This window comes from Rhinolophus hipposideros, assembly GCF_964194185.1.
Source record: "Rhinolophus hipposideros genome assembly, chromosome: X".
NCBI lineage: Eukaryota > Metazoa > Chordata > Mammalia > Chiroptera > Rhinolophidae > Rhinolophus > Rhinolophus hipposideros.
The window spans coordinates 82734129-82746349 of record NC_138046.1 but is presented as its reverse complement, the minus strand read 5'-3'; the positions used below and the strand labels follow the sequence as shown (position 1 = coordinate 82746349).

General features: G+C 38.2%; 1 protein-coding gene across 5 annotated transcripts in view; it reads left to right on the top strand.

The window, feature by feature from the left end:
* The window catches only part of KLF8 (KLF transcription factor 8), a 261686-nt gene that overhangs the window by 199793 nt on the left and 49672 nt on the right, over positions 1 to 12221 (top strand). For 2 of the 5 annotated variants that reach the window (XM_081042620.1, XM_081042621.1), the window contains exons 4-6: positions 4543 to 5107; positions 8436 to 8547; positions 9211 to 9350. In XM_081042620.1, the coding sequence (XP_080898746.1) occupies positions 4543 to 5107; positions 8436 to 8547; positions 9211 to 9350 (817 nt within the window). Of the gene's footprint in view, positions 1 to 2046; positions 2156 to 4542; positions 5108 to 8435; positions 8548 to 9210; positions 10474 to 11278; positions 11446 to 12221 lie in introns of those variants that run through there. The other 3 variants (XR_013992940.1, XM_081042623.1, XM_081042622.1) reach the window with 3 other exon arrangements.

The window sequence follows — 12221 nt, the reverse complement described above, 5'->3', positions numbered from 1 at the left end:
TAGAAGGCAGTGTGGAGGTTCCTCAAAAAATTACGAATAGAATTACCGTATGACTCAGCAATCCCTCTCCTGGGTATCTACCCCCAAAAAATCTGAAAACATTCATACATAAAGACACGTATGTTCCAATGTTCATTACAGCTTTATTTATTGTGGCCAAGACATGGAAGCAACCAAAATGTCCTTCGATAGATGAGCGGATAAAGAAGTTGTGGTATATATACACAATGGAATACTATTCAGCAGTAAGAAAAGATGAAATCGTACCTTTTGTGACAACATGGATTTATCTTTAGATTATGATGCTAAGCAAAATAAGTCAGACAGAAAAAATAGAGAAGCATGTGATTTTACTGATATGTGGTATATAAAACTGAAAACAACAAGAGAACAAGGCAATAAAATGAAGGAACAGCAACTGATAGACATAGACAATAGTTTATGGGTTACCAGAGGGTAAGGGGTTGGGGAGTTCTAGAACAGGGTAAATGGGGTCTAATGTATGGTGATGGAAAGAGAGTTGACTCTAAGGTGAACACACAATGTGAGGTGTAATACATTACAGAGTTGTACACCTGAAATATATGTAACTTTGGTAATAATAGTCACCCCCAAAAATTTAATTTTAAAAATGTACAATGTGATACAGAGAGTCTTTTCAATAAATAGTGTTGGGAAAACTGGACACACACACACACACACACACACACACACACACACACACCGGAATGAAATGAGACCATTTTCTTATACCATATACAAAAGTAAACTCAAAATGGATTAAAGTCTTAAGACCATAAAACTCCTAGAAGAAAACGTAGCCAATAAACTCGTTGATATTGGTTTTAGCAGTATTTTTTGGATATGTGTCCTAGGGCTAAGACAACCAAACCAAAAATGAGTAAATGGGACTATATAAAACGAAAAATCTTTTGCACCTCAAAGTAAACCATCAACAAAACTAAAAGGCAACCTCCAGAATGGGAGAAGACATTTGCAAATGGTATGTCATATGTAGGATCCATGTCTAAAATACATGAAGAACCTATACTGCTCAAAAAAAATGCAATTAAAAATTGACAGAAGACACATGTATGCGAGACATTTCTCTAAAGAGGACATATAGAGAGCCAACAGACACATGAAAAGATGCTGAACATCACTAATTATTAGGGAAATGAAAATTAAAACCACAGTGAGATATCAGCACATGTCAGAATGGCTATCATCAATAAATCAACAAATGACAGATGTTGATGAGGATATGGAGAATGGAAAGTTTTATGCACTGTTGGTGTGATTGTAAATTGGTTCAGCCACTATGGAAAATAGTATGGAGGTTCCTCAATAAATTAAAAATAGAACTACCATATGACCCAGCACTTCCACTTCTGTGTATTTATTTAAAGTCATCCAAAGCAGTGATTCAAAAGGATATATGCATCTTGATGTTCATTGCTGTATTATTTACAATAACCAAGATATGGAAGCAGCCTAACTATCCACTGATAGACAAGTGGTTAAAGAAGATGTGGTACATGTATATGATAGACTATTACTCAGCCATAAAAAGAACAAATCTTGCCATTTCTGACAACATGGATGGACCTAGTTAGTATTATGCTAAGTGGAAGATGTCAGACTGGTAAGACAAATCCCATATAATTTCATTTATATTTGGCATCTAAAAAACAAAGTAAACATATAAACAAAACAGAAACAAACTTATAGATACAGAGAACATTTTGAAGGTTGCTGAAAAGGAAGGGGTTTGGCAGGATGGGTAAAATAGGTAAGGGATATAGTTGTACAAATTGCCAGTTATAAAAACAGTCATGGGGATGTGAAGTACAGCATAGGGAATATAATCAATAAAATTATAATAGCTATGTATGGTGTCAGATGTGTACTATTGGGGTGATCACTTCACAAGGTATATAAATGTCTAATCACCATGTTGTACATCTGAAACTAATAGAATATTGTATGTGAAGTATAATTGAAAAATAAATTAATAAAAAGCTACTATTAATTAATTCCAAACAGCTGGCCTTCCAATATTTCTTTCAAAGTCTTGTGATGATGTCAGAAGAGGAGTAATGATTAAAGCCCTATTGCTTGGTAGCATTTGTATGAAGAATTGGTAGAGCACAAGGTACGTTTAGTCTATAGAAGGACAACTCATGATGGTTTGCTGAAGTAGGGGCCTACAACATCTTATCAAGTCAATAAAAATAGATTATTCGTCAATTTCTGTACTTTCATCATTCAGTTTCCATTTTGGATTTTCCTGAATAATATGTTTTTCAATAAAATGAATAGCTATGGATCAAGTACCAACTAAGTAAAAGACTATGAACTAATAGCATTATGTAGGCAACACTCATGGTGTTTGAGATGACACCTGTTTAATAAAGGACAGTAAGTTTGCTAAAATAATCTCCATTTTATATTTAGAATTCAAAACTTTAGCTCCTTTATGTTTGTGGACCTAATGCATAGATTCCAAAAATCTATAAATATTTAACTAGATTTTTTTTAATGAATATTGGCAGACTTAGTGTTTATTTCTACATCTTCATGTACAATCAATATTCTTTTAGAAAATACTACACTTCACCTCTCCTTATGCTTTCTGTTGTAACTTTATTTCTCCATGTTGCTGACTTCCATGATAGAGAGCCTAGAGAAATACTTCTTCCTATTCTTTAGAGATTCTTAGGATTCTGCCTCTTTAATCTGAGAAGAGGACTAGTCAGATGAAGAGATACGTAGGAAATGTAGGGAAAATAGGAGCTTAAGCTGATTTGGGTAGTTCAGAGGGCAAGGAATTTTTGAGTTCAGCAGAGCCATCCTTGACAACTTCCTCTCCCTATCCTCCACCTCCCAACCACTGACAGAATTTTAGTGACCCCTTACCTGGGTGGAGCATATCTACCCATGAGGGATTACTTTAGAAGTATGTGAAACAGTGGGACAAATCACAGGAGTAATGTCTTAGAGGAGCAGATTGAAGCAATATTTGGACCACAGACAAGGCCTGCGTTGTAGTGGGAGGTGGTAAATTAAAAAACAAAAAACAAGAGTGTCATAGCATAGTAGAGGTAGAAAGCAGATGTCAGTCTGGCTAAATTCTGTAGATGAAACATAGATGCTTCTTTACTCACTCCCAGCATATTCTAATGGTTTTTTAAATGAAGTCAGAATAAGAGGTCACTGCCTCTCCTTGACCCTCATCATTCTCTGAGTTCAGGCCCTTATTATCTCTTACCTAAATTTTTAAAAATCATAAGTATTATATATTATATAACCTTTAAACATCAACAATAATTTCTTAATATCATCCAATATCCAGTCAATATTCAAATGTCTCCAATTGTCTCAAAAATGTCTCACCAAAATTTTCCTCTTGCTTCCTCTTTGGTCTCTTTGATTCTAGTCTTATTTCTCCTTCAATCTATCCTTTATTGAGGAGCTAGTTAAATCTCACAGAAATAGCTCTGCTCATGTCACTCCTCTTCTCAAAACAATTATATTTTATCAGCCATTCTTTGAACTCCACGTTCCCTCGTATTCCAAATATACAAAATAAAAGATAGTTGGATTTTGGGTAAAAGATGCATTCTTGGACATCTCTCATAATTCAGAACTCCCATAACTTAAATATAATCATGACAGAGAATGGAGCCTTGTTTTTTTACTGGCTAAAATAGCACCACCATCTCCAAGGCCATCTTCAAAGTCCAGAGTCCAATGACATATGCAGTTCACAGTACTCTTGACCTTTGAATTCATGGACTTCTTAAAAAGTTTTTAATTAGGTTGAGGTTTTATGTTATTTTATAACATGTGAAGTTCTCATTTAATTTGTATTTTTTAAATTTAAAAGTTGGATAGTTTGATTTTGCATATAATACAACTGACTGTGCTGCATCATTATTTCCTATGCATATTGTCTGTTATAACTCTACAGACAGGAGTATCTTTCTTACCACTTCTCTGCTTAGACAATTCATTAATTCTCTTAGACCTATCTAAAATTCAGTTCCTCTTTGAAGCCTTCCCTGATCCTGTCTAGATAGAATAAATCATTCCATTTTCTTTTTCTAAAACACCTCCTGTATGTCTGCTGCATCACTTATTATTGTATGACTTTTAAGCTACTCACATAATTCTATCATTATAGCTAGTATATTAGTATGCACTTTGTGGCTATTCCTTATTCATGTGTGTGCTCACTGGCTTAGCACCTATAGTGGATATGGAGAAAGTGTTGACTTTAATTAATCTTTCAGAATTATTGTAAAGATTAAAGAAGAAAACAATCTGTATCAATTGCCTGATACATTGCCTAGTACTGGTGCTCAGTAAAGTTTCCCTTCCTTTTTCGTCTTTAGTGTACTCCTGCTTCATTTCTTTAAACTCTTTCTATATTCTGTCCATGAAAAGATAATGAAAAGTTCTTTCATTGCTCACAGATCTCTTCTTCAGGGCACTAACACTGACTGTTTTGCATCTCTCATTTGTTTATTTATTTTATAGGTCACTGGCTCTGTTCAGATCAGAGATACCCCAAAGACAGCAGACAAAGGTAATGTGACATCTCCACCTCTCCTGGATGCTAGCCCCATGGAGAACTCATCACTTTTTAATGACATCAAGATTGAGCCACCAGAAGAACTTCTGGCTAATGATTTCAACCTGCCCCAGGTGGAACCTGTTGACCTCTCCTTTCACAAGCCCAAGGCTCCTCTCCAGCCTGCCAGCATGCTGCAAGCTCCAATACGTCCTCCCAACCCACAACCTGCTCCCCAGACTCCTGTAGTGTCCACGTCAACATCTGACATAGGCACTTTAGCAAGCATCCCTACCGTGCTGACTCCAGGCTCTATCCTGGCCTCCTCTCAGGGCACCGGTGGCCAGCAGATCTTACATGTGATTCACACTATCCCCTCAGTCAGTCTGCCAAATAAAATTGGTGGCCTGAAGACCATTCCAGTAGTGGTGCAGTCGCTGCCCATGGTGTATACTACTTTGCCTACCGATGGGAACCCTGCAGCCATTACAGTCCCACTCATTGGAGGAGATGGCAAAAATGCTGGATCAGGTGAGCATTAATGTACCCCTTTCCTGGGCCTCACCTTCATCCATCTATTCTCTCTTTGAGTTGTTCTATCGCCTATCTCTTTTCACCCCCTCCAATTATCCTCGCACAGCTTCAAGAGTAATCTTTCATAAATACTGTTTTTTTTTCATGTGTCTTCAATGCTTAAGAATGTACAGTGACTCTTTTTTGTTTACCCCATGCTTCTCAAACTGGGGTATGCATATTCTTGAATGAGATACTATGTATCTTCCTGGAACCTATATATGATTTGATAGTAAATAATTCTAAAACATTTTATATTTTAAAAATGATTTTGTTAAAGAGAAAAATGTAAAATTTGAATAACCTTTTAAGATAAAACACAAACTTCAAAAATAGTTTTTAGCTTACTAAGGCACCCACGTTGGGATTTTCCAGAAGAATGTGTTTACTTTTCTGTGCCATTAGGAATGCTTTGGTGGACAAGTAGAGAATGTTTCTAGCCCTACATACTTACCGTGTTTCCCCAAAAATACGACTGGGTCTTATATTAATTTTTGCTCCAAAAGACACATTAGGACTTATGTTCAGGGGATGTCATCCTGAAAAATAATGCTAGGACTTATTTTTTGGTTAGGTCTTATTTTCAGGGAAACATGGTAGCCAGCCTTAGCTCCTGCATATCCCAACACTGTACATTTTCTCTTCCCTGCAGATAAAATAGTCTTTGAAATATTGCCATCTTCCCTGTGTTCCTCCTCATTTAGCATCTATTACCCTCCATTTTTCTTTTTTATTTTTAATTGGGGAAGGAGAACAGGACTCCACTGGGGAACAGTGTGCACTTCCAGGACCTTTTTCCAAGTCAAGTTGCTGTCCTCCCAATCCCAGCCGTGGAGGGTGCCGTTCAGCTTCAAGTTGCCATCCTTTCAGTCTTAGCTGTGGAGGGCACAGCCCAGCTCCAGGTCCAGTCGCCGTTTCCATTTTCAGCGGGCCCAGCCCACCATCCCTTGCGGGAGTCGAACCGGGAAACCTGTGGTTGAGAGGACATGCTCCAACCAACTGAGCAATCTGGGAGCTCAGTGGCAGCTCAGCTCAAGGTGCCATATTCAATCTTTAGTTGCAGGGGGCGCTCCCCACCATCCCTTGCGGGACTTGAGGAATCAAACTGGCAACCTAGTGGTTGAGAGCCCACTGGCCCATGTGGGAATCGAACCAGCAGCCTTCGGAGTTAGGAGCATGGAGCTCTTACCGCCTGAGCCACCGGGCCAGTCCCATTTTACTTTTTTACTTGCGTGTATTGCAAGTATATGGGCATTCTTCCCAACTGAATTAGTAAATTCCTCAAGGACAAGACTGCATCTTATTTCTCTTTGTGCGTCTCCAGAGAACCTAACACAGTGGTAATAGTTGTGTATTTCTCTTTTTTTGATAATTTGTCTTGCAACAAATAATTTGATGAAAAAACTGGAAAATGTGCCCTGGAGAGAGTTCATATGATGTAATGTTTCCTTTTGCTTAATTTTAACAGTAAGTTCAGAATCCAGAAAGGTATAAATTAAGTCTCCCTTCTACCTCAATCTCCCAGTCACCCAGTTCCCCTCCTGGAAGCATATCTACTTTAGTTTGTAATCGGGAATGATCAAAGAAAATTATATGGCTTCTTGAAGTGGTTCAAGATATTTAGCTTCACCACGTCTGCAGAATTCCAATCAGTTTTAAACGTTGTGCCTTAGGAAGGATATTGGGAAATTGGAGTATAATTAGAGAAGAGAAATTAGGATGGTGAGAGGATTCAAATCCTTGTCAACTGAGGAACTGGTAAATGTTTATTGTGAATTAAAAAGACCAAAGGGGAGATATGTGAATGGAAAAGAATAGGAATCAGAATATATTATATGTATATACACACACACATTTACTAAAAGTTTTCTGCCTTTGAAATTCAGTGCCTTATGATTATTCCATCACTGAATGTAGAAGACTGAAAAACAACATTCTAAGCATCAAGTTGCTGATACTTTGCAGTATTCTTTTGAATAAAAATGCCATCATTGGATAGTGGTTAGTTTTGGTAATGATAAGTGTTCATAATCATCTTGTTTTGGGGATCCCCTGAGGGGGTTAATCAAAATATGGTTATCAGTTCTCAAATAGGGAGGGATAGCCAAACGAAAAAGGAAATGGGAAAATAAAATTCTTTTTGAGAAGGTGCTGATATGAAGACAGTTATAGCACCAAGGGATTATTTGACAGGGGTTTGAGTTACCCCCATAGTACCATCAGTCCACCAGAACCACTCTAAATAAACAGAATAAATTTTACAAGTGTTTAATGTAGTTTTGAGCTAAGTTAAGACCATTGCTATTAGCCCAGTGGTCTTCCAAATACCTTGGGTGGGGGAGGTGCACAAACCAATTACAGCACAAGAAGAAATTATCAAAATGTACATTTGCATTTTCTCACCCCTTACATGTTATTTTTGCTTATTTTTAATAATATACACAAAATTTTAATATACTAATACATTTATATCACACACACACATGCAGACACACATACATATTGAGATACATGCTTAACACTTTTTAGTGAATGATACACAATCAATGTATGGAGACAACTGCACTAGCCAAGTCCTCCCCTGTTCAATCTTATTGCCACCCTAAAGTTTCTTCTATATAGAAGTTTTGAAGCTTTAACTAGGTCTAGGAGACTGTTGACCATCTGATTGAGTTTTGTTAGGGGTCAGAAACATCAGTAATTGATAATAAGAAATATTCGAGGGCTTCTCCCAACATAGGTGGAAGGGAAGGATATAACATATATCAAGCACCTGCTAGGTACTAGGTATGTGTTTCATCTCATTGATTTGTTTCTATTTAGGAGCACAAAAGCCAAAGGATGTTCTCACCACTGGGGTGAGCCTAGATATTGATCTTAGGATAGTCATGGAACTATTCAGAGAGTTCGGTTCAATAAACATGCATTAAACCTGACTTTTCAGCAGACCCTGTCCTGGGGGCTGGAGATAGAGTTGAATCATAATTAGACTGTATCCTTGAGAAAGCTATCCTGTCTCACTCACTATCCTAGAGAAGCTTATTCTAGTGGTACAAGAGATTTCCTTACTATACTTCCCTCAAAGGAATTTCTGTTCCCTGCTATGCTAAAAATTTTAGATGTTCTTCTCTTGCTTCAATATAATTACATTTCTTCTATCTTTGCTTTTTCATTATTTCTCTTTCTTGCTGCTACTTCTCATTGTGGGTCAAACTATGAATCCTGGAAATGATGAAAGAGGCATATATATTTTGTAGCCCACACTGCTCCTTTTCTTTGTTTTTAGTGAAAGTTGACCCCACCTCCATGTCTTCACTGGAAATCCCAAGTGACAGTGAGGAGAGTGCAAATGAGAGTGGATCCTTGGCCTTACAGGGTATTCAGGGACTACAGCAAGAGTGAGTACTTTTGATTTATTTCAAGTCTGTCTCTGGGTATATATGTGTGTGTCTGTGGTAGAAGTGGAACAAATTCTCAAACACAATAGTAAGAATTTGAGGACAGTAAAATATAGGAAAACTGCCTTCCCAGCAGTGGTTTGAGTTTGTGTGCACACATGTGCATAGACATGCATGTTATGGTGGAGTTGTGTTCTAATTGTAGGTTATCAGTTTTACCCTTGAAAAATCTTCAATTTCCTACAAAGTACAGTTGCATACTATTTCTCTAAGTTCAAAGCAGCCTTTTATTCCAGTGTTGGAACTAATGAAGTAGTTGGCTTGGGTTTTAGCAAAACATGTTGTATGAAAAATACCTTTCTTGAAACATAAGAACGAGACTTAGAGTGAAATGCTCACACTGTTTGGGAACAGAACTACCCAAGGAAACATTGCCACTTCCTAGAACCTGCACTTACTGAGCAGAATGGCCTAGTTGAGGGAATTGCTTGAACTATTTCAATTATTTCTTTTGGGGGCCTAATGTTAAATTTGCATAAATTAAAAGCATGTATGAGGTGGTCCCATTGTATATAAGTCTATTTAGCTTCCACTGTGAAATTATTCTTTGGCCCTATTTCTCTCTTTTCTTTTTTTCTTTCTTTTTTCTTTTTATTTGCTCAGACCAGCAACAATGACCCAAATGCAGGGAGAAGAGTCCCTTGACTTGAAGAGAAGACGGATTCACCAATGTGACTTTGCAGGATGCAGCAAAGTGTACACCAAAAGCTCTCACCTGAAAGCCCACCGCAGAATCCATACAGGTCTGCCCACCTCCACCCCACCCCTACAACACACGCGCGCACACACACACACACACACACACACACACACACACACACACACACAGCCTGTGAGAGATAGGAAGAGAAGAAAGCTTCAAACAGACTGATCCATTTATACTCATGTGCACAGGCTCCATTCATGGCTTTTACTCTTATGTCTTGTTCCTACTCTAAGGTAATTTTTATAAAGCCTGCCTATGAATACACTAAGTCTGGTGTCTTCTGAATAGTCATCATTCCCATTGAGCACCTGGGTGTCTTTCTAATTGAGAAGTCATAACGCTTATGCAAAGATTGAGGCAGCTAAGACATTACTCCCTCCTTCGCTACCAGAGTCCCACAGGTTTTATGAGTATTCAAAAGCTCAAAGGTAGTTTAAACTAAGTGAAATTATAACAAGCTTTTGTAGCTCAGCACCAACCTATACTACACCTTTGTTCACATTAAGAAAAATGGTGCACATTAGAAAAAATAAGTAAAGCAGACCAGCTGGGGATTGTGTCAAACTGGGGGGTACCTTCCCCATCTGAAGGAGAACTGTCAATCAACTCCAATTACATATTACCAAACTTCTCAAATTTTAAAGAAAAGCAGCAAATAAAGACTTTTATGTCAAATGTCCTTGATTTTGAATGTTAGCATCTAACTAAAAATTTTGTATAACACCATGAATTCAAAAAAACCTGCCTACATACCAGATATAGCTTGTCAGTCATCAATTTATACTCTCTGCCTGGGAGACTCCTCCTCCCAAATCATCTCCAGCTAAGAATTGAGACTTGGATACCCTTGACAAGGAAGGGACCCTCCTGTCTTAGAAACATATGCTGTGTTACATTTGCTGTGTTAGGATTTGTACAGAAGGACCCAGAGTCCTAGTTGCTATGCCCAGAGGCTATGATCAGGTGACTGATCTCCAGGTTGCATTGCCCCAACATTCCCATGACAATCATCCTATTAATTAATGTTTTGTTTGCTTCTCCTCCATGTTGAGTTGTTAGATGGAGTCTTATTCCAGTAACTATAGAGGGTGCCAAAAAATTGTATACACATTTTAAGAAAGGAAAAAGCTGTATTAAAGTTGTCATGCTCAAGATATACCAATAACAAAAAATAAATACAAGTCACCTGCTATTACAAGAGGTGCTCAAAGTGGTTACCATCAGCATAATTTTAATACATTTTTTCCTTTCTTAAAATGTGTATACAATTTTTGGCACCGTCTATATATATATGTATATGTGTATATATAGTTGAAGCTGTGAGATGGGAATAAGCTTGCCTTGCTCTAATAACTGACAGAAGTCTAGCATAGCTAGGGCATATTTAGTGCAGTGACTGGTGGTAGAAGCTTTGAGGTGCAAGAGTGAAAGGGGGAAGACCACTTAAGAGACTACTGTAATGATCCAGGCCATAAATGAATGAATGAATGAACAAGTAAATAAATAGAAATATATTTATAAACCTGGATTTTTAACGTGTAAACGTAGAATAGTTTACTGGACTCTCATGTACCCCTGACCCAGCTCAACAACTGTATCAGTATATGGCCAATTTTGTTTCTTCTATACCCCTACCACCTCCCCCATCCACACTGTATTATTGTGAACCAAATTCCAGACATCCTATTACCTTAGTCATAAGTACTTCATAATATATCTTTAAAAGACAAAGATTTAAAAATAAACACAATATTACTAGTGCATAAAAATTTCTTAATATCAAATTCCCCAAGTTGTCTAATAAATGTGTTTTTTTTAAATATATTTTTTTATTATTGGGGAAAGGGAACAGGACTTTATTGGGGAAGAGTGTGTACTTCCAGGACGTTTTTCCAAGTAAAGTTGTTGTCCTTTCAATCTTAGTTGTGGAGGGTGCCGTTCAGCTTCAAGTTTTTGTCCTTTCAGGCTTACCTGTGGAGGGCGCAGCTCAGCTCCAGGTCCAGCTGCCATTTCTAGTTGCAGGAGGTGCAGCCCACCATCCCTTGCGGGAGTCGAACTGGCAACCTTGTGGTTGAGAGGACGTGCTCCAACCAACTGAGCCATCCGGAAGCTCAGCTGCAGCTTAGCTCAAGGTGCCGTGTTCAATTTTAGTTGCAGGGGGCGCAGCCCACCATCCCTTGCAGGACTCGAGGAATTGAACTGGCAACCTTGTGGTTGAGAGCCCACTGGCCCATGTGGGAATTGAACCAGCAGCCTTCGGAGTTAGGAGCATGGAGCTCCAACCGCCTGAGCCACGGGGCCGGCCCCTAAATGGTTTTTTTTGAAAGTTTGTTCAAATCAGTATCTAAACAAGGCTCTTACATTGAATAACATAGTTAATATAAGAAGGAGCCTACTGTGCAAAAAGTGTGAGAAAAGACTGTTGTTCTTAGCTAGGTAGAGTACAAAAGCGGTGAGATGGGAATAAGCTTGCCTTGTTCTAATAACAGAAACCCAGCATTGATAGGGCATATAAGTGCAGTGGTTGCTGGCAGAAGCCTTGAGGTGCAAGAATGGAAGTGGGAAGACCATTTAAAAGGTCACTGTAGTGATTCACACAAAAAATGATGAGAGCCTTGCTAGGATGTTGGGAATGGATGTGGAGAGAAGGAAGTATGTTGATGATTGAGAGGACATTGATGACTCACAGATTTCTGTTTTGGGTGGCTGAGGTGGATATAGGTGCTATTTACAGAGATAGTTTGCCAATGATAACACAGTAAGTGGTAAAAAGCTACCTGGAATTACACCTTGGCATGCAACTTAGGTATACTTTTCTCTATTGCTGGTACTCCACAGGTTCTTTAGAACTGAGGAAGTTGCAGAAACGCCTGATTCATTCCAAAGATTAAGGTTCATTTCAAGAGGT